The sequence below is a fragment of the Peromyscus eremicus genome, chromosome 7, assembly GCF_949786415.1.
Source record: "Peromyscus eremicus chromosome 7, PerEre_H2_v1, whole genome shotgun sequence".
NCBI classification, from domain to species: Eukaryota; Metazoa; Chordata; class Mammalia; order Rodentia; family Cricetidae; genus Peromyscus; species Peromyscus eremicus.
Genome location: NC_081422.1, coordinates 98495368 through 98521091, shown reverse-complemented (window position 1 = coordinate 98521091; position 25724 = coordinate 98495368). Strand labels below are relative to the sequence as shown.

At 40.2% G+C, this 25724-nt stretch overlaps 1 protein-coding gene across 1 annotated transcript in view; it reads left to right on the top strand.

Moving 5' to 3' along the window:
- The window catches only part of Dnajc13 (DnaJ heat shock protein family (Hsp40) member C13), a 124179-nt gene that overhangs the window by 43480 nt on the left and 54975 nt on the right, over positions 1 to 25724 (top strand). The window contains exons 7-22 of the mRNA XM_059268491.1: positions 1739 to 1945; positions 2040 to 2135; positions 2854 to 2945; positions 3933 to 4099; positions 4212 to 4291; positions 4379 to 4548; positions 5010 to 5109; positions 6814 to 6921; positions 8048 to 8203; positions 8970 to 9026; positions 11201 to 11322; positions 12559 to 12634; positions 12834 to 12929; positions 13722 to 13865; positions 17561 to 17643; positions 18956 to 19109. Coding sequence (XP_059124474.1) covers positions 1739 to 1945; positions 2040 to 2135; positions 2854 to 2945; positions 3933 to 4099; positions 4212 to 4291; positions 4379 to 4548; positions 5010 to 5109; positions 6814 to 6921; positions 8048 to 8203; positions 8970 to 9026; positions 11201 to 11322; positions 12559 to 12634; positions 12834 to 12929; positions 13722 to 13865; positions 17561 to 17643; positions 18956 to 19109 — 1908 coding nt within the window. The remainder of the gene's footprint in view (positions 1 to 1738; positions 1946 to 2039; positions 2136 to 2853; positions 2946 to 3932; positions 4100 to 4211; positions 4292 to 4378; positions 4549 to 5009; positions 5110 to 6813; positions 6922 to 8047; positions 8204 to 8969; positions 9027 to 11200; positions 11323 to 12558; positions 12635 to 12833; positions 12930 to 13721; positions 13866 to 17560; positions 17644 to 18955; positions 19110 to 25724) is intronic.

Genomic DNA, 25724 nt, shown 5'->3' with positions numbered 1-25724 from the left:
TTGGTGAATTCCTGTCTGGGGGGTAGGGAGGAAAAGAGGTAGACAGTGCTTGAGGAGCAGCATCTGGGGCTGTCCTTTGGCCTCCACACAAACTGGAACACACATGGCTTATAGACCAATTTGAAGAAAATACTGTTTGCAAACTTCTTGTATAACTCACATATCTTCTAAGAGGAAGTGTGGTGTCAAGAGTCTGGCAGGCTGTGGTGTCAGAGAGAGATACCTAAGGTTGAATCTGTTTTCTATCTCTAAAGTGAGGAGAATGACATGCACATTATGTGGAATATGTATATGCATTTGTGTGTGTGTGTGTGTGTGTGTGTGTGTGTGTGTATGTGTGCGCGCATTGCTTAGTAGCAGTCCGTAAATGGTGCTGCAGTTTTTATTAGCATCATGTTATACCTGAAAATTTCTAAGCTTTCCTTGAGAAACGTAATTTAGAAATCTCTTAGTTATAGGGAATTCTGTCCTCTGTTTAGCCGTTTGTAATAAAAACATGTATTGTCACTAGAAGTCTGAGGCCTGCAGCATGATTTTTGTCTTGTAATTTTGAGTTACTAAGAAACTGGGAGACATCAGACACTGCTTACAGTACTGAAATCCTGTTTGTTAGTCAGTAATGGAAGCTGTTATGCTTGGATAGGACCATCTTTGTAGATTATTGTCTTCTTTAATAAAACGTAAGTCTACAACCTCATATGTAAGCACTGGTGTCTCTCCAGTTAGAGGCCTCACTGCACATTTCCTAACAGTGTTAGTTCCTGTAGCCATCTTTGGGTCCAGGAAACACTCTCCCAAAATTTAGTGTTCTTTGGATAAAATACCATCCCCAAGATAGCAGAGCAAAGGCAGTATCAGATCACTGGATACGTAAGAGGGTAGATGGTAGCAAAAGGAAAGCAAAGAGAACAGTGGACATGCAAATAATCGGATTGATAACATGCAGTGTGCTGTCAGCCTTTTTCTGTCTCAAACTTTCTGTGTTTGATGGGTACCATACTGGTTTCCCTGATCTAGGAACAGGGTAGATACTTTGTTATATCTGAATATAGACACAAAACATGAAAGCCCAAAGGAAAAAGAATGTTTCCCCTCATTTTAAAGTAACAAAGTCTTCTGCCCAAAGGCTGCCTCTGCCCTGACTGCAGACATTTGCTATGATTGACTTCTTGGTGGGAAATGTGCTTACTACAGTCATGTGACACCCTAACTGTCACAGTTACTTAGCTAGGCCATATGGTTGAGCAATAAGGTAAAACTGTTGGGACATTCCTTTTATTGCCTTGACAGTTGGTTTGTAGCAACAATGTTCAATAATGATAAGCATTCAAATATTTAACATAATTTTGCAAGAAAATGACAGTCTAAAACAGTTGAACTCAGAGCTGCCTTGATTGAAACAGGGACTACTATCCCACAATTCCCACCTACCTCCCTAGGCTTGAGCTCTTCCCTGGAAGATTGCAAGCTGTTTGGTACAAATGGCAATAACCAGACTCTTGAGAAGTTGTGGGGTATTTTCTATTGGTTGAGTTGGTTTAAGGCTTTGTATTGCAGACTATGTGTTTTAATTTAGTATTTGTTTTTAAGTACAATACACTGCTTATTTACTCCGTAGGTTCTGTTGCCTTTTTCTTAGAATTGTTACATTAATTAATCTCTTCCATGTGTGTTGAGTAAATATGGTCCCTGTTTTAGTTTTTTGAATCCTGACTTAGAAATTTCAAAATTTGTGCAGCATTTATTTGCATCAGAGCAAAGAGAAGAGATCATCAAAAGTGCAATAGAACACGCTGGCAACTACATAGGGATCTCACTGCGGATCAGGAAGGAACCTTTAGAATTTGAGCAATATTTGAATCTTCGCTTTGGAAAATATAGCACTGATGAGTCTATCACATCTTTGGCAGAGTTTGTGGTCCAAAAAATATCTCCTAGACATTCGGTAAGAGATGTTTGTTGAACATAAAAAATTTGTTCGGGAGTTTTGACAGCTTCTTTAATAACTTTTGAATATATTTCCATTTTACTGTTTGAAGGAACCTGTGAAAAGAGTTCTAGCAGTCACAGAAACATGTTTAGTAGAACGAGATCCAGCAACCTATAACATTGCGACCTTGAAGCCCTTGGGAGAAGTGAGTAAGCCTTCTTCGCTTAAATGGGCCAGCTTCCTACTGATAAAGTTGATTAAATTTCTATGTTAATATATTTATTCACTCCTAAGGAATGAGAAACAGGCTGCCGTGGTGGCTCACTTGGGAGGTTGGGAGCACTTGAAAGGCTAAAGCAGGAGGATCAGGAGTTCAAGGCCAGCTTCAGTTACATAGCAAGTTCAAGGCCAGCCTGGTCTATATGAGCCCCTGTCTTGGAAATCAACAATAGAAGTGAATGGGAAATAGGCATAATCTGTATTTATTTATTTATTAACCTTTGTATTTATTAGTTTTAGGACAATGTAGGTCATAAACACTACCTTCCAAATATACAAAGAATAAACTTTTATTTCCACAGTTGCTTATGAAATTTGAATGAAACTTGAAAACAATTCTTAAATTCTGACATTATAGACAGGTTACATTTTTTGTTTGTTTGTTTGTTTGGTTGGTTGGTTTTTTTTCGAGATAAGGTTTCTGTGGGTAGCTTTGACGCCTTTCCTGGAACTCACTCTGTAGCCCAGGCTGGCCTCAAACTCACAGAGATCCACCTGGTTCTGCCTCCCGAGTGCTGGGATTAAAGGCGTGCACAAACCACCACCTGGCGCAGGTAACATTTTTTAATATTGACTTTAGAAGAAAAAGAATCATACCTAGTTTTTACAATTAGAGCTTTTTGTTTGAATTTTGTTTTTCTTAGGTATTTGCATTGGTTTGTGACTCAGAAAACCCACAACTTTTTACCATTGAATTTATAAAAGGGCAAGTTCGGAAATACTCCTCAACAGAAAGGTAGGGGTTTGTGTGTGCATGTCTATCTATTTTTAATTCATAATTTTGTGATCATAGTATGTGCAGGGCAAAGAAATTGGTCAGTGAGGGATAGAAAACAATGGTTATAATTTAGAATTTTAAAATTATTTAATTTGGAAAAAGGTATTGCTGCATATTTTAAATGACCTCAGTTAACTTAGTCTGTGTTTCTATGCGTATCCAGAAGCTAACCTAATCTTGATGAGGCTTGTCTCATTGGTGATTCTGGGTACTGACACATTGGCCATCTTCACTGTCACACACAGCCACAGGAGCACTTACATTCATTCATAGTAACATTTTAGAGTTGTCAAAAACTAGATACACTGCATATATCATGAGCTTGAGTCAGTACCCAGAATGTTGTGTATCCACACAGTGAATGGCTCTTCAGCAGTGCAGACCCTGTACATGCAGCAACTTGGGTGAACCTTGAAAACAGATGATGAACAATATAAGCAAGACACTCGAGACTCCATGTTGTATGGTTCTGCTTTGTTGACTTTCCCTGAAAAATCAAAAGTAGATGTAGCACATCGGTGATCGGGTCTTTGCAAATAGACACAAAGAAACTTTTTGTGGTGGTCAAAATGTATAAAAACTGGATTGTGATGATTGTCCAACTGTTTTAATTTATATAAAATTGTGAAAGATTTTAATGGAGTAAATTTTGTGATTTGTATGTTAGGCCCAAGGAAAGCCATTAAAGATAGATAATCTTTAGACAGCAAAACCAAGAAACATGAAACCAGGGTGCTATCTACCTGATACCAGGTCATACAGCAGCAGTGTGATGAAGGCCTGCTCTGACTGTGCCAGTCCATGCTGAACTCTGCAGTTCATGCTGCCCACTGAACCCCAGTACATCCCTTAGCACATTACCTGCAGAAAGGCCTGTGCTGCGTTCCGGACCCAGAGTCCCCTTAAGTATCAAACCTAAAGCTTTTTACTTTTAACTTTGCTTAGAGATTCCTTGTTAGCAAGTTTGCTGGATGGAGTAAGAGCCTCTGGTAACAGAGATGTTTGTGTTAAGATGACACCGACCCACAAAGGTCAGCGATGGGGGTTACTGAGCATGCCTATAGACGAGGAAGTTGAGAGCCTTCACCTCAGATTTCTAGCTGCACCTCCTAGTAAGTACTTGCTTTAATGTAATTGCATCTCCACCCAGCAACATGACAGTCATTTAAAAACTGGGAATGCAAAGCTTTAAACTCTCCCTTGAACCTTCTCATCTCTTTGTAGATGGCAACTTCGCAGATGCTGTCTTCAGGTTCAATGCTAACATTTCTTACAGTGGAGTTCTGCATGCGGTAACACAGGATGTAAGATACGTTGTATTGTACTCTTGTTCATTGTAACTGACTTTGGCTCTGGAAACACTACTCATCACTTACTCTTTCATTACTTAGGGTCTCTTCTCAGAAAACAAGGAAAAGCTAATCAATAATGCCATAACAGCATTGTTGTCCCAAGAAGGAGATGTTGTTGCTTCAAATGCAGAACTCGAGAGCCAATTCCAAGCTGTGAGGAGGCTTGTAGCCTCCAAAGCTGGTTTTCTGGCCTTCACTCAGCTTCCAAAGTAAGTTAGCCAGAGTGGGACAGTGCTTGCTGCTTCATGTCCAGGCCCTGGGTTTGGTCTCTGTGACTAACAATTCATGGTGTATTTTGAACCTAACGTTATGTAAAGATTTTGAACCACTTAAAATAGAAAATGCTGAGTAATTTATTTCTTTATGTTGGCTAAATCTAGTAACTTACATATGGTGATTTGGTAGTTTTTATCCATGAGCAATGAAAAGGGAAGGTAGATGGCGCTGATATTAGATACTGGTCCCATATTTTAGTAATATCACTGACTTTTGTGTTAATAAATTTGAGTAATTAGTTGCCTTTTCGTTAACACTAAAAAAGTTTCCTGTTAAAGCAAATAGGTTTAGGAAAGAGCATTCCAGAGGTGGAATTCAGAACATGTAACTGATGCCATGCCTCTGTGAAAACTTAGGATGACCTGTAATTTAATAATAATAAATATTCTGGAAGGTTTCGGGAGCGCCTAGGAGTGAAGGTGGTGAAAGCACTCAAGAGAAGCCACAATGGCGTCGTCCACGCGGCTGTTGATATGCTCTGTGCCCTCATGTGTGTAAGTATTCCTCTCAAGTTGACTGGAGGGTTTCCTTTCCATAAACCATCCACAGTTGTGCATTTCCATTTGTTTATTCAGTTAACATGTTAGCATGTTGTATGTACTAACGGGTGTTGTGTGTGTCAGAAGTAAAACTGTTAGGAAACAGTCCTTCTCCAAATTGCTAGCAGGCTAGTCAGGTGGACTCACATGTGTAATGTGAAGTGGAGGCCATGGCACCACTGAGGAGCAGCACTTAGACCCTATGTGAGGTGTGAAGTGGAGGCCATGGCACCACTGAGGAGCAGCACTTAGACCCTATGTGAAGTGTGAAGTGGAGGCCATGGCACCACTGAGGAGCAGCACTTAGACCCTATGTGAGGTGTGAAGTGGAGGCCATGGCACCACTGAGGAGCAGCACTTAGACCCTATGTGAGATGTGAAGTGGAGGCCATGGCACCACTGAGGAGCAGCATTTAGCAGTCTTTGGTGGTGAGGAAAAGGATTCTCAGTGTTTCTCAGATGCCACATTTGACCAGAATTTTAAAACTTGAGTAGGGATCTCTCAGTTCTGGGTAGGCTTTGCCTGGCATAGAAGATGGCATGTCCAAAGGCATGCATGAGAAGCAGCAGACACTATAGTTAATGATTTTAAGTGTGTGTGGAATGAGCAAAGGTGGATAATTCAAACTTGAAGCTAGAGGTATATGCAGAGATGATGGTCATTGAAAAGCCTCTGTCAGAACAAAGAACAGGGTTTATACTTTTATAAGGATAACTGAAAGGTTTTTCAACAAGAGAGCAGTCACAAGACTAGGTTTGGCTTTCAGAAAACCCACTCTGGTGGGACATGGAGGAGAGAAAAGTTAGAGGCTGGTAGACCTAATGGTCGTGTAAAGAATGAGATGTTGAGCTCAGGTAATGACAGTGGCTGAAGAAGTAACCCCTGAAAGCCGAGTGATAAAGATGTGCCTCAGTGACAGCTGTGGAGTGCTGCCAACTTTGGGATGTGTCTCGGGTCTGTGCACTGCACAGCTGGATAGGGGATCTTAGTGATAGAGGACAAACATACATAATCACTGCATAACACCTTGTGTTTACTCCCTAAGTGAATTAAAGTTTATTGTCTTAACTATTCCAAATAATCCTTCCAAAGAATTAAACTAGTACATAAAACAAAAATAGTGTGAAACATGGCTGGCTGTGGTTAGTCCTGGCAGTCCATTTATTTCACAGCTGAGTCACCCGCCTTACCTTTCCCAAGCCTCTGTTAGGGCAGGGTCTGAACCCTGCTTCTGACCAGCGTGCAGGCACTCAGTCAAAGGACAGTCACCTTGAGAAAAAAGGATTTGCCACTTCACTAATGTTAGCACTTGCTTTTAAATTCTAAGTTTCATCATTTCAAATTTAAATTATAAAATTCTTGGGGTGGGGAATTGTTTCCTTTTGGTGAGAAGGCCTGTGACTGAGAAAGGACATTGCTTGTGCAGTAGTGTATAGAAAGAGCATGTTTGGTTACTTGTCAGGGACTATCAGGTCTAATCAGGCACTAGAGAAACTTCGTTCTGCCTGCTTCTCATCACGTGTTTCCTTTCTGCCGTGTGACGTAAAGGCTATAGTCTTTTAATTGCTTCCATGTGGAACGAATGCTGTCTGTAATTGCCTTTTCTGTGCCGCCAGCACAGGACACTGCTTCTGACTCTCACTCTTTTTAATCAATAGCCCATGCATGATGACTATGACTTAAGACAAGAGCAGCTAAACAAAGCTTCTCTTCTCTCTTCAAAGAAGTTTCTGGAAAACTTGTTGGAGAAATTTAATTCCCATGTGGTAAGTTGTAATTAAACTTTTCTTCATGGGAAATGCCATACAGAGGTGTTCTAGAAGTGCAGTATGAATTTGTTTTGTCACAAAGCTCATCCCTCAATGGTCACATTTCATCTTTGTCACCAGTGACAAAATACTCCTGCATTTTATTATCTAATATAGCAATTGGAGATTGCTCATTTTTATTATTAGCTAATACAACAAACAGAGAAGGATACCAACAATGCCTTCAGACTTTTATAATGATATATCAGAATTTTTTCTTTCCTTAAAAAAATGTTATGAAATAAATTGTTCTAAAAATGAGTCTTCCTTAACTGACTACCAGTCCCTCAGGCACTGGACATCTTAGAGGACAGAAATTCTGTGAACGCAAACACATTGCCATGGTTTTACAAGCATTGTTAGATTGCTTTTTTTTATTATTTTTTATTTTTAGTTAATGTGTGTATGTGTTTTGCATGCCTGTATGTCTGTGCCTCGTGGGTGCAGTGCCTGTGGAGGTCGGACGAAGTCATCAGATCCCCTGGGACTAGAGTTGAATGTAGTTGTGAGCCTAGCCGTCATGGGGGATGTGGGTGTTGGGGACTGAACCCAGGTTGCCTGGAAGCACAACAGCATTAACTGCATGCTTTTAATCCCAGGACTCAGGAAGGTAGAGGCAGGTGGATCTCTGTCAGGACAAGGCCCTCCTGGTCTACAGAGCTTGTTCCAGGACAGCCAAGGCTATAGAGAGAAACCCTGTCTCGAGCCCCCTACCACACCCCACACCCCCAAAAAAGTTAACTGCTGAGCCAGTTCCCAGCCCTTTCTCTTTTTTTCTTTCTTTTCCCCACTCAGTTACAGATTAACTTTAGTTAGAATGTGTACTTGAGAAATTTGGGTTATTCTCTTAAGGTTTGACTGAACTTGAATTGTTTCTTTTGAAGATGACAAACAAGGGATTTGCTATATTAGCTAATATAGTACTTAAGTACTTAAACGTCATAAAAATTTGAATCTGTTGAAAAATTCCCGTCATTGTTTGTGTCTGACACCCAGAATTCAGAGAAAGGAACATGTCGTTCGTTGTTGTGTTGGAGCTGGAGCTCCCTGTGTCTGTTCTAAGCAATGTGCTGCTCTCTTTCAGGATCATGGGACTGGTGCCCTAGTAATTAGTTCACTCTTGGACTTCCTGACCTTTGCCCTCTGTGCTCCATACAGTGAGACAACCGAAGGGCAGCAGTTTGATATGCTCTTAGAGATGGTGGCCTCCAACGGAAGAACCCTCTTTAAGCTCTTTCAGGTGAGCTTGTCTGATGACTGAATGACTGCGTGAAGACTTGTGCTTCCCCACCTTTGCAGTGCAGGCTCAGTTCTTCAGGGCCGTGCCTGTGGTGTGTACCAGGCAAGCACTCTGCTACTGAGCTCTCCCCACAGCTGGGTCAGAGTGTTAATAGTGTGTGTGTGCTTCCATTGTGACAGCACAGCCTGGACATGACTGTGTCAGAGATTATTAACCTGCCACTTTCTTGGTGTTTCATGTAGCGCTCTCCTCATGCTATTGACTGCTGTTGTGTATACTTTTAGATGTAGTGAAAAGCTTCCCTTTTTTGAGGCGGGGCGTAGGCTTAAAGTTCCCTTTCTTTACAAATGTCCAAATAATCGAATGAGTTTTAGCCATATTGTTTATAAGCACTGGAAAGCAGTTATTATTTCATCTGATGCTGTAGTGTTTGTTGTATTTATACATGTGTGTTTGCATATATATTTGTGATTTTAGTATTGTTAGTGCTTGATGTAAATCATTCAAACTCAGGTAATTATAGTATATATTGTTAGTCATGCAAGTGTTGCCTGTTTCCTGCCTACATAAACCAACTTATTTAAAATTAGACTCTGATCTGACTTTGAGATGTATCTTTTTCTAATTGGTTTTCCTAGTGTGTTGCTTTCCCTAGTTTTATAGCTTATAACCTTGCACAAATTGTGTGTGTTCCTTAGGTGTAACAGCTAAATGTGTCAGAATGAAATTCTTTTATTCACTGATGCTTTCCCCTTCATTTTTAAAGCATCCTTCCATGGCAATTGTAAAAGGAGCTGGATTGGTTATGAAGGCAATAATAGAGGTGAGAGAATAATTTTGAAATCTTAAAGTTCCTGGAATGTTGGTTGATTCTTTTAATTGAAGTTGACAACATTGCCATTCGATCTTTGGTGGGAAACTTTCAGTTCCCTGGATAAGACAAGTAGTTTTAGATCTTTATTCAGAATTTGAGCATAGAGCTCACACTGAAAATGTATTTATACTGGCATCTCCAGATACTGTGCTCACACCTTGCTTATTTGCTGTGACATAAAGTCAACACTTCCCTGTCCGTTTCATTGATGTTCATGGGTGCATTGAGTTTGAGGTACTGAGACTGAAGGGATCTGCTGTGGAAGCGTCAATGGGAAAAGGATGTCACTGTGTGTGACAGTCACTGTGTGTGACAACAGAAGTCCCTCTCCTGCGGTTGCTAAGCTGTAGGCATCAGGACTCACTGTAGCCACCAGATGCTGCTTCTGCAGGCTCAGTGCTTTCGCCTCCTGCTCTTTAAAAGATAAAACCATGGGCTGAAGAGATGCCTGAGTGGTTAAGAGCACTGATTGCTCTTACAGAGGAGTCTGGTTCAGTTCCCAGCATCAAAATGGTGGCTCACAGCAGTCTTTTATTTCAGTTCCTGGGGATCTGTTGCCCTCTTCTGGCTTCTGTGGGCAATGCATGCATGTGGTACACAGATAAGAACAGGCAAAAAACACCTATCTGCATAAAATTGAATCTTTAAATTTCTGAAAGGTAAAACCATAGTCACTAAATATCAGCTGCATTCTGTGATGTTTATAGTGACATCGATCTAAATGGCTTTTGAATTCCTGTATTTTATGTTATACTAGCAATTCGGATAAAATGTAAGATTCTGTTCATCACAAAACTTGGCTGTTGTGATGCATGAAAAGCAAAGAATTAGTTTGCCCTTAAGTAGTTGTATGCAAAGAAAAAAATGTTTTGTAAGGATGTAGATGTCAAACTGGTTAGAACATCAAAGTTTGCTTTTGTTTCTGTTGTGTGTAGTTAGTGTATATACACACTGCTGAAGTCTAATTTTCCCTCTCTAGCTGATAAGTTCTAAAAATGGATACCACATCCTTAACTTTTGCAGAGCTTATGGCAGCCAGGAACAGTTAGAACCCTGATGTCAGTCTTCTCTTGACACTGTTCTTCCAGCATTTTGCCATTCCTATAATGGAGGCAAGCATTCATTCTTTATAGACAAGGCCCTGACCTTGGGCTTCACAGACAGATATCACATTAAATTTATAGCCAGTGATTAGAGTTCATGTTTCTAAAAGATAATTCGTACACAATCTTGGCAAATAAACAATACATAAACCTTGAAGAAAAAGTTGTGATATTCAGGAAAAAAAAACACAAGTAACAAATAAAAATAACCTATTTTATCACTGAGAAATACATTAGCATTTTGTTGAACTTAACTTCAGATTGTATACTATTCAAAATGATGCATGTGGCCCAGGTATGTGGCACACACCTTTAATCCCAGCACTCTGGAGACAGAAACATATGAATCTTTGAGTTGGGGGTCAATCTGGTCTACGTAGCAAGGTGTAAGTTACCAGGGCTGTGTACTGAGACCCTGCCTTTCAGACAAAACAAAACAAAATGATGTGCGTGCACATGATGCTGTGTTCCAGACATGCATTTGTCTTTTGTGTTATGTGCTTTACTTTCTCACTTACACAAGCATCTTAAGTATCACATTGCTCTTTTGGAGCCAAAATTCTTTGATTATCTTCAATATCTAGTAGTCCTGGTATGTTATTGTTGCCTAAATGAGTCTGTATTAGTGAAGTAGAATTGGAATAATGAGTTGCCCCTACATCACACTGTCCTTTAATAACAAAAGTAAGCCTGACTTGAGTGTGTCTTTGATAGGAATTACTATTCTCCCTATCCCACTTGTCCCTGTTATTAGCTGATAAATACTCAAGAAATCATCCTACTTTTAGCATAATTCATAAGGTAAATTTAGTTGGAAACTAAACTTCATTCCAAAGAAATAACATTAGCTGTAGTCCCTGGTGTTTTTTTTTTGGGGGGGGGGGTAACTAGACATTGCTTTTATTTTATTTTATTGTGTACTGCCTGATTCTTTGTGTAAAGCTGCAGGGCTGGTTTTATAAAGCTGGAAGAGTTTGTTCTAGATAGCTTTTTAGGGACCATCTTTCCCTTTTTCCAAAGGAAGGTGACAAAGAGATTGCTACTAAGATGCAGGATCTTGCCCTAAGCGAGGGTGCCTTACCCCGACACTTGCACACTGCGATGTTTACAATCAGTTCAGATCAGCGCATGCTTACAAACAGGTAAGTTGTTTAATCCCCATAGTTAACTTTCGATTTAGATCACATTTCAACATTGTGTAAACAAAAGAGCATTAGGATCATACAAGTGTTTCATGAAGGTTTATGCTGGAATGACTATTATCCCTCCCTGTTCATGGATAATTTGGGATAGGATTAGAGTGGGGAGGATCTGGTTCCTTTTTCCATTATCATGTCAGAGTCTTGATTCACAGTCCTGGGACTGGAGCCTAGGGAAGGCTATCTAGAAGCTTGTGAATCCTCAGCATAGGCCCAGGCTGTTGCTTCCTGTGACTGTTTGCATCACGCAGCCCCACATGGGAAGCTTTCAGAGTTAATTTTTAAGGAAATTTGGTCAGTTAGGTACTGGACTTTACAAAGAAAGAAAAGAGAAAGGGAAGGATCTTAAACATATTTCTACCCTATTAGGCCTTTTCCAGATCTTTGGTTAGCCATCTTTCCTCCACTAGTCACTTACGTGAAAAGAAACATAAATTGCCTTATTTACTCCAGACTACGTGAGTTCCACCATTTTAAATTATGGCTTCTGATATGTGGCCCTCTCAACTACCCAGAGCATATCTGATTCTGAAATTATAGTTTTGACTTTAAATGTAGCATAAATTCCTCATGTGTTTTGTCAATACTTGTAATAACTTTATCAAATCAAATTAATTGGTGTGTGTGTGTGCATGCACATATATTAATTTTTGCTTTCTTTAAATGGGTTAAGAATCCATGTCATATTCATAATATAAAAATTCAAGCCAGTCAGATGGCTTACTTGGAAAAGGCACTGGCCACCAAGCCTATTAAACTGAGTCTAGTCTCCCAGACCCATACAATGAAAGGTGAATACTGACTCCCAGAGATTGTCCTCTGAACTCTGTAACATATGCACTCACCTGTGCGTTCTCTCTCTCTCTCTCTCTCTCTCTCTCTCTCTCTCTCTCTCTCTCTCTCTCAATAAGTCAGTGTAATTAAAAAAAGAGTAGTGCTTTAAAACAAATTAGTGTAGCTATTAGTGAAGCACTTTAATATGGAGAAAATTCCAAAATATTAGTATTTGAAATAGTGTCTTAAATTCTTCTACATTGTATATTAAATTTTGACAGTTTTTAACACCTGACTTATTTTCTGTAGCCATATTTCTTATAATTATGAAATTTGTTCTTTAAAATTCCTTTCTGTTCTAGCATGGCTAAAGCAGAAACCTTTCTCAACATCTGCTTTTTTCAGACAGCTGAGCAGACATCTAGTGGGGCTCTGGACAGCTGATAACACAACCGCCACAAACTTGCTGAAACGCATTTTGGTGAGTCATCTGAGAAAAAGAAGAGCTTTCTCTATGCCTATCAGACAGAACTGAATGATGTTATTTACACCCTAACTGAAAAGGCATGCACTCTAGGACATCCACACAAGTTGCCCCAGTGGCCAAATGTAATGTTAGCATGTTTGGGTTTTGACAGCTGAATTTTGTTTTGAAAATAAATTTTGTATTTTGTTGTTAGCCCCCAGGCTTGTTGGCATACCTGGACAGCTCAGATCCAGTTCCAGAGAAGGATGCGGACCGCATGCACGTCAGAGACAATGTGAAAATAGCAATGGCAAGTACACTGTCCAGACTAGCTCTTAGGGTAAAGTGCTATCGTACCCTCTTCTCTGGAAGACTAAAACCCAGAAAACAACAGCTGCCTTAAGTACTGAAGGTTACATCTCATAAAATCCACCTGTTTCAAGTTGTATAGCAAATTAACTTTTAATATGCCCACAGTTGTGTAACTATCACAATCTAATTTTATGAATGATAGTATGTCTTTCTCTAATCCAACTTAATGATCATACATTCAAGAACGGTTTTCTTTAAAAATTTCAGGTGTATGTGGTATTTTATAAAGAATATGGAATTGGTCACCCTGGTAAAAGAGATAAATACTGACTACAAGTTACTTGTAACTTTTCCTCTTTCAGTGGCTCTGTTAATTATTAATGTCTGAGCTGGATGTGGTGGCACACACCTTTAATTCCAGCACTTGCGAAGCAAAGGCAGGCAGATCTCTGGTCTGCATAATGAGTTCCTAGCCATCCAGGGCTACATAGTGGGAACCTGTCTCAAAAAAATAAAAGAATTGATGTACTGACCCTGAGTTAATTGCATAAGTGTTTCTCATGTTGCTGTGTCATGTTTCTCACACCTTCCTCTCCATCATCAAACATGAGTGGAGAGGCTGAGGTTTCTTGTATAGGAAGTTTAATTTCTTACAGAAATTTTCACTTCTGTTTCTTCACTAAACTCTAATGTATAGTTTTTATTTTCTTACTTGAAGTAGTGTGACCCAGCTGTATAAAGTTTTAAGTATGAAAATAGTTATGTAATGAATGTCAATATTACACTACAGGATCAATATGGAAAATTTAATAAAGTTCCAGAGTGGCAAAGACTAGCTGGAAAAGCTGCCAAAGAAGTTGAAAAGTTTGCCAAAGAAAAAGTCGATCTTGTGTTGATGCACTGGAGGGATAGGATGGGCATTGCTCAAAAAGAGGTATGTGTGTATTTAGGAGAAAGGTGTGTGTGTGTGCTGTTACAGAAAAGGCGGTTATGAGTTTGAAAGAGAGCAAGGGGGTTGTATGTGGGAAGGTTCAGAGGGAGGAAAAGGAAAGGAGGAATGATGTAATTTTTACTTTTAGAAAAGAGGTAAAAAGGGAATGTGTCTTAGTTCAGATCCATTGCAGTCCACAGGTGCGGCATTCAGATATTTCTAACAGAATACTTTAAAGCTTAAAAAAAGTGAATGTCGCCGGGCGGTGGTGGCGCACGCCTTTAATCCCAGCACTCGGGAGGCAGAGCCAGGCGGATCTCTGTGAGTTCGAGGCCAGCCTGGACTACCAAGTGAGTTCCAGGAGAGGCGCAAAGCTACACAGAGAAACCCTGTCTCGAAAAAACCAAAAAAAAAAAAAAAAAAAAAAAGTGAATGTCACCTAATTCTGATTCATATTTTCCTCAGTTACTGTTTTGGGAACTAATGATTAAGATTTAGTTAGATAATATAAAATTGCTCTCTTAAATTTTCTCCTACATATTCAAATTTTCATATTTTGCCTTGCACATATAAAAATATACTATACTTGTTGGCTGGTTTTATTCAGAACTAAACACATTTTGGAGATACCATTTATGTTTTTTAATTAATACATTGTATGTGTATTTAAATTTTGTGACACTATTCCTTGAGCCAAAGCCAGACGTGAAGTTTCGTTTCACTCTTCGGGCACATGCCACATAAGTCCCTGCAGCCTGCACGCTTCCTGTCATGGGTGGTGCAGAGGTTAAGCATGAACAGAGTGCTCTTTGGGAGCTGACTTACTCTCAGTTCTTCTGCTGACACCTAGCAGTGTCTTTGTTTGGGGAGATTATTTCCTTATTCAAAGAAAATAATTTCATTTTCATTTTCAAATGGATTTCTAATGAATTGCCAGACTGCCTAAATATAAGGGAACAAACATGTTGTGTATTGATCTGAAATTTGGATCAATCTTGAGTTATTTAGAAGTTGAGCATAGTAGATTAATATTAATTTGTCTGCATGAAGACTGCAGTGTGAAGAAACACTGACAGGCTATTGGACTTCTAGGGGTGGAGCACACCGAGGTTCGGGGTTGTGCTTGCTGACTAGTGTCTGAGCTGAACCCCACCACCTCCTTACTCAAGTTGCAGTCTTTTCAGAAATGCACTTTCCCTCTTTTCTAAAAGCAGAATAGCATTACTTCCTGTCTCTTCCTTACAGAGTTACTTTGATGTACAAACTAGATAATTAAAGCACTATGTAGATACCTGTTCATGACAGTTCTGCTGTTTGAGCATTTGAGCAGTGGAAATACATGTGTGTATGATTTAAATACTTTGAAGTTTTTGAAAATTACAAGTTCCTGGCTTTAGCTAGTTAAGCCCATTTCTGGGGTGGCAGGGGGTGGAGTTCGAGACAGGGTTTCTGCGTGTAGTTTTGATGCCTGTCCTGGATCTCGCTTTGGAGACCAGGCTGGCCTCGAACTCATAGAGATTTGCCTGCCTCTGCCTCCTGAGTGATGGAATTAAAGGCATGCGCCACTGCCGCCTGGCTTAGTTAAGCCCATTTCTAAAGTAACAATTATTTCAACTTTATGAATACGATTACCATGTCATCATACTGCCAAGTAAGTTTTTAGTATCTGATTTCATATATAACTTTAATACAACATAAGCTTGAACATATAGCTGCTTAGCTACCAAAGGAATATCTGTTACAACAATGATTTAGAGGAGAAAGAATGCATTTTTAATACCAAAACTATCTTACTGATTTGTTGGCATTATTTGCATTGGGTAGTTAAAATTTTAAGCCCATGATTGAAAATATTTGAGTCAGGAAGATGAATTGATTATTATTACTTGGTCTGCATACTGTTTTTAACACTAATTTATGAAGGAAACAGTGGTTAAGTTTTATGGCTGTCACATGCATAGAAACAAACAACATTAAAAAAGATGGAGTGGTCTTGTGCCTTTGTTAATCTGACTGCCTAATCCTGAAGAGAGGTACAGCTCTTATGATGGGACGTTTATAGGGCCAGTTTCAACTGCCATGATGCTGTGTGTTAGATTAGTAGCAGCCTTTGGTTAGTGTTAACTAATTGATTTGTTTTTTTTTGTTGTTGTTTTGGTATGTTTTTATTTTCGTTTTTTCAGTTTAGGGACTTTCTTTTTTTAGCTAGTAATGATATTAAGCTTATCCTAATTTTGTATACACATTTTATGAGAAATTTATTAATTTTTATGGGTATGAAATTTATATTTTTATCATGCTAAACTGCTGTCCATTTATATGAAAGGGTGAGAATTTAACAAAAGTGCTCTTTTGTTGTTGCTTTAGTTTGTGTTTTGATTTTTAACTGGGCCTTACTAGAACTTACCTTTTAGCTCTCCAGCCTCCACCTCAGCCTCCTGAGAGTCTGACCTACAGGCAAGCACCACCATGCCCACTAGAAATGCTTCTGATTTCTAGTGAGAAGTTTTAAGTAAAGAATTGATTAGCTGTAAACACCAAAGTTTGAATTATTTGTACTTATTCAGTTCAGTTTGTGTTAGTTTTTATGATGGTGTATGGAATAAAAATTTATAGTAAGCGGTTCCATACATAACCAGTAAGTTGTATTTCAAACAGAATTTATTTTTTTCAGATTTAATCTTCATTTCATTTTTAGTCATTCTGTGCCTATTTTCTAGGTTTATCTGAATTGCCACACTAATGAAGTCTAGACTTTAGGTTTTTAATTGACACCACTCCATGCTTTATGCTTGTTACATAGAGGATTAGGGTTTTCGTGTCTGAAATATGTATGGTTCCACTTAGAGCAGGTGCCCCCAAGGCCATGATAACCTTCAAGGATTGTTTGAGATCATTTCCACCTTCCAATTGCAAATCTTTTCTACATACCTGTCTCGGGAACAGGGTCCAGAGCTTTATGGGAGATCTGAGGTCTACAGCTGCTGAAAACTTGAGTTACAGGTTTCGAGAGACAGGTGGCTCTCCCATTGTAAAGTGAAGATGATTTATACTGGTGACCTTCTTGTGGAATTTGTATCGTAGATACAGTTTATCAGATTTAGATTTCATATTGTCCTTTTTATATTTTTCATCTTACTTTTTTTTCCTTTTTATAATTAAATTCAGGACAAAAACCATATGGTGAGTTAAGCCCTTTACATGCGTAAAGTGCTGAACTGGCGTGTGGCATTGTCTTGACATGCTTTAGTGTGTCCGTCTGACTTTACATTGCCTGGATGTAATGCTAGTTTCTCCCCCATCTGCTGCTTCAGTGTGTGCTCGCCCCTCTGGAGAGTGATGTAATATAATATTTTTACGTTTGCTATGTTTTTCATGAATTTTTATTAACTGCATGTAAATGTTGGAAGCAAGTCAGTTTTTGACTTGTAAACTTTACTAGTGATATTGTAAACATTATAGCTTTGGTGTTGAAACAGCAATTTTTGGTTTCAGGCGATATTGAGCATCTCTGAGAACCAGTGCTAGCGGATGATTTGGAATGGTTAATGTTCTGGACTGCTTCACTAAGTTAGCTTCAGTCAGCTTGACGTCATGGTTCCTCAGTTCTCAGGCAATGTCCTGCTGCCTGGTTGACAGGTCTGTTCATTGGCCATCGAGAGTGCTGTGTAGCTGTACTTGTTTGTTTTCTTTTCCAGAACATAAATCAAAAGCCAGTAGTTCTTCGGAAGAGAAGACAAAGAATAAAAATAGAAGCAAATTGGGATCTCTTCTATTACAGGTAAACTGGAGACCTCTCTTCCAATGTGGAGGAATTGGGACAGTGCCTTATGCTGCAGATATAGTTCCCGAGAATGTAACTGTTAAGACTGGTTCCATTAGACATGCTCTTATAAAATTAAGGCTAAGTCAGCCATCCAAGGAGTTTAAGTTATTTTAAGAATTTTATTAAGGCTTAGAGTTGACTACATAGGACACTTCCTGTGGTTTAGAATTAGCTGCTTACCTACCTTCAGCCATGTTAGCAATGGAGTCTTCACAGAGGTCGATGGTAAAAGCCCAAGAAGACTGGTAAGAAATGAATGTCCATCCTAGTGGCCTCGTGGACTTTACAGCCTTCCAAACATTGATTCAGTCCCCTTCTGGTGGACACACATTAGAGGAGTACATTCAGGTAGATCCGCATGGTTTGTGGAAGTTCTTTAGGGTAACTCAGAGTGCTCAGTCTGGAGACGACGTGTTGATTTTATCTTGACTCATTAAGGAAAATATTTGGTTTGAAAACATCCCACACTGCTTACATCGCATACCACTTCAAGTATAGGATATCTTCCAGTATATGCTTTGGATTTCTTCCTCAGGAATCCTCACTTATGTTGTTCCCTGAAGATATCCTTGAAACTCTGAAGTGGCACTTGCTAAAGGGGCTGCTGACTAAGAAATAGCAGATGTAAAATCCATCCACCTCTAGCTAAGGTTTTGTCCACATTTGTTGTAATGATTTTTCCAACAGTCCTACAGAGGCTCGTTGGGTCATCGGTGAGGTCAAAACAGATTGCACTGAAGTCGGTATCTGACGAGATTGTTTTCTAACTTGAATTTTTTATTAGCTACGAATAACTGAAACTGAAATAGCCATTTCAAAACTTCATGCAAATTTATCTAATAGTATAAACTTACAAAATAATTGAATAGTGAATGCCTGTGTGTTTATTAGAAGGTTCTACCATTGACATTTTACTCTGCTTGCTTAACACTGAGTTATTGTTTTTTTAATTTATTCTTGGTAAAGTTTAATAATCTTGTGATTTTCTTTTTTTTTTTTTTTTCTTTTTTTTTTTTTTTTTTTGGTTTTTCGAGACAGGGTTTCTCTGTGTAGCTTTGCGCCTCTCCTGGAACTCACTTGGTAGCCCAGGCTGGCCTCGAACTCACAGAGATCCGCCTGGCTCTGCCTCCCGAGTGCTGGGATTAAAGGCGTGCACCACCACCGCCCGGCCATGATTTTCTTGCTTATTATAAGATGCAGTGAGAGCTGTTGGTAGATCTTAAAAGATGCTTGTTTCTTACTATTTCCTCATTGTTTATGTGTTTAGGTTTAGTCAAGACCACGCTAGATCGAACCTCATTTGGAATTTTAAAACACGAGAAGAGCTGAAGGATGCTCTTGAGTCTGAAATGAGAACGTTCAGCATCGATAGAGAGCTTGGGAGTGCCAGTGTGATCTCCTGGAACCACCATGAGTTTGAGGTACAGCTTTGTTTTCAGAGCATAGTAACCTCAAAAAAGAAAAGCATGTGCTATCTTTAAAGATTTAAAAATACTTATAGAACTGCATCCTAATCTTTTCCTGTGTAATATAACAGATAATAGTGGGAAATTCTAGTCTTTGCTTGATACAAAAATAAAAAATGAATTTTGATAAGTAACTCAACATTACACCTGAGAATCATGCATGAGTTTTAATAATAATTTTGGCTTATGCAATTTGCATGTTGTCATCCCCTCCCCATTTTGGGGACTTTACATTTGTTCTTTATTGAAATGTAGATTTTTAAATTATGATTTTATTCTGATTGCAACTATATTTTGCTACTTTGTTAAAGTAATTGATGTTAAGAGTAAAGAAACAAGAAAAATGTACGAGGTTGATAATTTGATGTTTGAGTCTTTAAGTGTATGAGTATGATGTATGTGGTATATGCAGTGATGTGCTGCATAATGCTATTTTGCTTATTCATGGAAGATAATATTGACCAGTGGCATTATAACCATCTTATTTGGTATTAAGCATGCTTTGGGCTGTTTGCAAAAAAGCAGGATAATCCAGCAGTATGCCTCTCAGTGTATATCCCCATTGCTAAGTGATGTGTGATTGAATATCACTGAAACTGATGTAACAGATTCATTGACCATGCACATGATCCTGCTGGCTTTGATCTTTAACCCAACTTCTAAAGTATATCATCTAAATGTACTCAATCCCTCCTTGAAAAAAATTTTCCATACTTTGGTTTAAGGCACCTGTAGTCTCCTGGGTTTCCTCCACTATTCACTCCTTTTCAGTCTTCTCTACTCCTCTCTCCTCATCTCCCTGACCACAAGGTGGCCTTGTGTCTTAGTTAGGGTTTCTATTGCTAAACATGACCAAACACCATGACCAAAAAGCAAGTTGGGGAGGAAAGGGTAATTTGGCTTAATACTTCCACGTCATAGTCCACCATAGAAGGAAGCCAGAACAGGAGCTCAAACAAGACTGGAACCTGGAGGCAGGAACTGATGGCAGAGGCTATGAAGGGGTGCTGTTTGCTGGCTTGCTCCTCATGGCTTGCGTAGCCTGCTCTCTTATAGAACCCAAGACCACCAGCCCAAGAGTGGTACCACCCACAATGGGCTGAGTCCTCCCCAATCAGTCACTAATTAAGAAAATGCCCTATAGACTTGCCTACAGCCCAATCTTATGGAGACATTTTCTTACTTGAGGATTCCCTCCTCTCAGATGACTTCATCTTATATCAGGTTGACATAAAACTAGCCAGCACACCCTGGAATAAGTTCTCGGGCCTCTTTTTATTTATATTCATTGCCTTGATGATCTTATCATCTTAAGGTTTTGATTTTTTTTTTTGTTCTATTTGCAGAAAGTTGGTCAGTTTTTGTCTCCTGCTTAGGCTTTCTTTCCTAGACAGTGTACATGTGTCCATCCTCAAATTGGGTGTATTAGTAGTCTCTCTTCAGAGTTGTGCTCTTGTCCTTCCTACTTCTCTAGTAGTCTTTTTGATCTTAGATAACAGGTACTCCTTATCTTCTAGTCAGAGGCATTGAAATCATCTTATATACCACAAGTTGGTTGTACAAGTGAATCCTGTTGCCTGACCTTAAGAAGTTATCTAGACCTCCCCTTCTTTTGGGCTGTATCACCACCACTGCTTTCAGCCTTGCCTCCCTGAACTCTGTTACCAGCACAGTGACAAGGTCATCTGATTCATAAGCAGGCAGAGTGCTGAAGGTAGAGCTCAGTGCTGAAGTGCTTGCGGGGCCTGTGTGTGGCCCTAAGTTCAATTTCCAGCATTGCAATAAAACACAGAAGTGAGTGGACTGTATAACTGCTCAGTCCTTGGTGTGCCTGTGCCTTGTCACTTCATATACTGTTAGATTGGGTTCTTGAAATGACTCACAAAGCAGGGCCTGTGTACCCCTCAAACCGAAATGTTTTCGCTTTGGCCATATCTCATACTTCTCCTCAACTCTGACTCGGTTCCGTTTACACTGACCTCCTGAGCACCATGTGTTCTTAACTCAGGGTCTTTCTGTTTGATGTTAGCTTCTGCCTAATAGAAATCTTTCTCCTGGAAAGCCTCATAGTTTGTTTTCTCATCTCCTTCAGGTTTTTTCTTCAATGTCACCATCTGATGGGCCTTCCCTGTCTAAGCATAGTCCCCTTTGTACTTACACCCATGTTCCTATGCATTCCCTTTCCTATCCACTTTCCTGCTTCACCTCATAGCACTTACTATCACCCCAAAATTATATACACGTATTTCGATTTTTCATAAATCTAAGATACAGTTTTATTTGTTCTTTCAGAACTTCATACAATATATGTGGATCCTATATATTGCGCTCCTCCCAGATGTGCTCCCACATCCCCTCTCAACTTCATGTCCTCCTCTAAGTCCAGTCAGTGCTGCCCATGTATGCATAGGTGTGGGGCCATCCATTGGAACGTGATCAGCCTGCCAGGGGCTGCACTCTGAGAGAAGCTGCTTTTGCCTCTCCTGGAGCCGTCAGCTGTCAGTAGCAGTTCAGGTAGGGGTAAGGACTCAGGTGTCCCTCCCCGATCCATGCTGTAAGGTGACTGACTGGCTTGGCTTTGTGCAGGCAGCCACAGCTGTGGTGCGTTCATGAGACAGTGGTCCTATCAGGTCTAGAAGACACTGTTCTGTTCTGGTCCTCCTCAACCTCTGGCTCTCACAATCTTTCTGCTTCCTCTTGCTCAATGTTGCATGAGCCTTAGGAGGAAAGAGTATAATATAAATGTCCCATTTAGGTCTGAGAACTCCATAGACACTTGTTCTCTGCACTTTTGACTAATTGTAAGTCTGTGTATTAGCTACCCTCCACTGCATAACATTCTCTCTGATGAGGACTGGGAGCTGTACTAATCTGTGGATACAAATACGTGTTTAAATTTATTCGACTTTTAAAATTTTATGTGTTTATGTGTGTGCTGACCTGAATTAATGTGCACCATGTGCATGCAGGTACCTGAAGAGACTAGAAGAAGTTGTCAGATCCCCTGGAACAGGAGTTAAGGTGAAAACTGCCTGATGTGGGTGTTGGGAACTGAACCTAGATCTTCTATAAGAACAGTGTATGTTCTTAACCCCTGAGCCACCTCTCCAGTCCCCGAAATTATATATTTAGAAGGCAGTTTGGTGCCATGTCCATTTAGCAAAATCATCATAATAGGCTCTCTCTTGGGCCTATGAGCTGCCCAGCCTCGGATTCTTGGCTAACTCCACAGTGCCAGGCATAGACTTCCTCCCGTGGAGCAGCCTTAAATCTAAGTAGAACATTGTGCCTGAAATAGTGCCGCCACAGGGTGGATGCTCAGTAATAGAAACTGAATAAATTGAATGCTCAGAATCAAAAGGGAAGTGGATATAAAATAGCAATGTACATTTTTGTAAAGCAGTTATTATAGGCTTTGAATAGAGAATTTTGATAATGTGATTTGTCAGGGAATTAATTTTACAGTTGTCTATAACTCTTTCCTTGTGATAAGCAGACTAAATTGTGAGGGTCCTAATGTTCTTCCAGAGCCTGGTCCTGAGGTTTTCCTTCACACATCACCTCCATTTGACAGTCAGATAAGGACTCTTGAGGTACTAAGATGTGTTTACCATGTTGATATCATGTCTTGGTATGTTAGACCAGACATGAGGGATGAACTGAAGCAGCCTTTGTAAGCTGGGCAGTCCATGCTGCAGGAAAACCCAAACTGATGGAGCAGAGCTGTGCATAAAGTGTCAATGTTTATCTGAAATAGTCACAGTCTAGTAACAATGGAGACTTGGCTCCATGGCTGAGTGCCTGCCATGCAAGCATGAGCAGTTCAGATTCCCAGCACCTAATACTGCTGTGCCCAACTAACTGTACCTCCAGTCCTAAGGGATTCGTTGCCCTCTTCTGACCTACACAGGCACTGCACACTTGTGCACAGACACACATGCCAGCAAAATACTCATACACATAAAATTCAAAATAAGGGGGCTGGGACAGTGCAAGCATGGCAGCATGTGTCTGTAACTCCATTGTTGGGCAGGGCCAGGTGGAGACAGACAGATCCCACAGCTCTCTGGACAGCCAGTCTAGACAAGACAGCAAATTCTTAAGATGGAGAGCTATAGAGGGTGTGGGGGACCAGCCCCCACTATTATTTACCCCAGGAACTCTTGAGGAATGAGGGCTAAGAGACTTAGTTAGAAATAGAGAGTGGAGAGAAACAGAGAAAACACAGGATAGACTTGGGTGGGCCTGGATCCTTATCCAAATGGGCCCAGAACTTTATTCCAAAGGTCTATTTATAACAGTGCCAAGGGGTGGAGCAAAAGACCTCCCCATTGCTTGTTAGACCCTTACAAACACCTGGTACCCAGGCCCATGCCCAATCAACCTCCCATTCAGTCCTGCTGGCACAGCCACTAGGAAACCAAGTGGGTTCTAACAGGTCCCTCTTCTTTATATTTTAAAAGAAAATACTCTTGATGCAACCACATCAAACTTAAAGACAAATAGGTTAACATAATTCTAATATAAATATTGTTATGTATCATTATAATTCTCTCAATCTCACACCTTAAAGCACACTCTTAATATTTCTTGCTAACAAAACATAGGATAAATTTCTGATGTATACCCCTTCAACTTAAATACTTTCTTAACTTCACCAAACCATGGTGCATCAATATCAATAGGCTAACATAATAATATCTACAAGCCTACTCTCAACCTGCAAACCTACTCTCAACCTATAATTTAGAACTATACAAAACATAACATTAATTCACTCAAGAAACACGAAAATATTTTTTAAATTAAATATACTGAGGAGTATTAACACTCCCCCTTTTTTTAAAAAGAAAACAAAACAAAACTTCTCTCTTTAACCAGTTCCATTTTTACATAAACAGCTCTATAAGTAGTTCATAAGTCATCCCTGTTGATAGAGTCTATATGCATAAGCAAATTCAAACTGTCCCATTGTGATGAAGTCATTATTGTCCATTTTATTTTTTAAGTTCAAAAGTTCAAAAAGTTTTGGTACCACTCCTAAAAGTTCCTTTGAATGCTCGTAGACAGGGCCTGGCTTGTCAGCAGCCCTTACGTCTGTATATAGCTGTCAGAATCAGAATGACTCTTAAGCAAACAGTTCAAAATACAAGTCCCACAACCAAAACTTCAGTTCAAGCAAATCTCTCTGAAACCTCCACTTTCAGATACTGCTGTACTTTGCTGTCTGTAGCCTTCCATAACCAGTCCCAGACCAGGCTAGAGAGCTTCACCTCATAGCCACACGGGCTCAAGGCTCCTTGAGCTGCCATGAGCTGAAACTGTGGCCTTCCCACAGCAACCCCGGCTTTGGGAGGAAAACCCATTACCTGCACTGCTGACAGTCCAAGTGCTCAGCAAGCCTGTCCGCGGAATCCTCCGTACGCTGTCCTGCTGCATGACTGTCTCGCTGCTGGGAGCTCTGGCTGCAGTCTCAGCAGTTCCCACAGAGCCCCAGGCTGGCTGTTTAGCCTGGAGTATGGTTCTCACCTCCACAGCTTCCTGCTTTCCAATGTGTCTCAGCTGCTTGTCAGGCACTGACACTTTTTCTCCGGCTCTGGAAGCAGTCTGGTCTCTGCCGTCTCCTGTTCACCGCTGCTCTGCTTGCTGTTGACTTTTTCCAAGGCGACACAAACCGCTGGGCTTTCTCCGCCATTTGTCTTTCTCGCGGTGTAGCATCTCAAAGGTTGCAGAATCTTACTGTTCACCTTTCCCACAGCGCAGCATCTCTGCAGGGTTTTCCAAACTGTTGTTTGTCGTTAGCCTCTCTCGTGGCTTAGCTTGTTCATTTTTCACTATAGCTTTCTTTCTGTAGAAAGCTTGTAGACCCTCATGCATCTGCCACCTGCACGGCATTGATGCCTTGAGGGTTTCAGCTTCTGAGACCCCCTGGCTGCTATTTTCTGAAGCTGGCAGTCTCTGGAGCTGTTTCTTGTTGTTATTGGTGGCTTTCTGGAACTGCCACGTCCACACAGTCCACCATGGACATTGCTCTCCGAGTAGGGAAAACCTACTCTTAAATTATTTCTTTCACCATGTCCTTAAACTTAAGGCCTATATATTCTAAACCTACATTTCTCTGATTCACTTTATGCTAAATATATGACCTATTTAAACCAACATTCTATAAGTAAATTTTTTTGTCTACACTACCTTACACTTCTAAGTTTTTCCTGCATCATATTGCTACACTCTACCTTCCTTATTTTTTATGGATAGAAAAGAGAGAGGAGAGAGGGAGAAAGAGAGAGAGATCTACAGAGATAATTCTAACGCTGCAGCCTCGCGGCATTTCACTGCCTTCCCTATACACCAAGAGTAATACCGTTGCCTAGTGGGCTCCAACATCGGGTACACCCAGTGATGACCTCTACCTTCACACATGTGTGCACGTTACACACACAAATAGTGGGTTACCTGGTATTTTATGATGAACTCAGCCAGGTGTAGTGATGCACACCTTTGAGCCCACACATGGGAGGCAGAGGCAGGTGGATCTCTGTGAATTTGAGGCCAGCCTGGTCTTCAAAG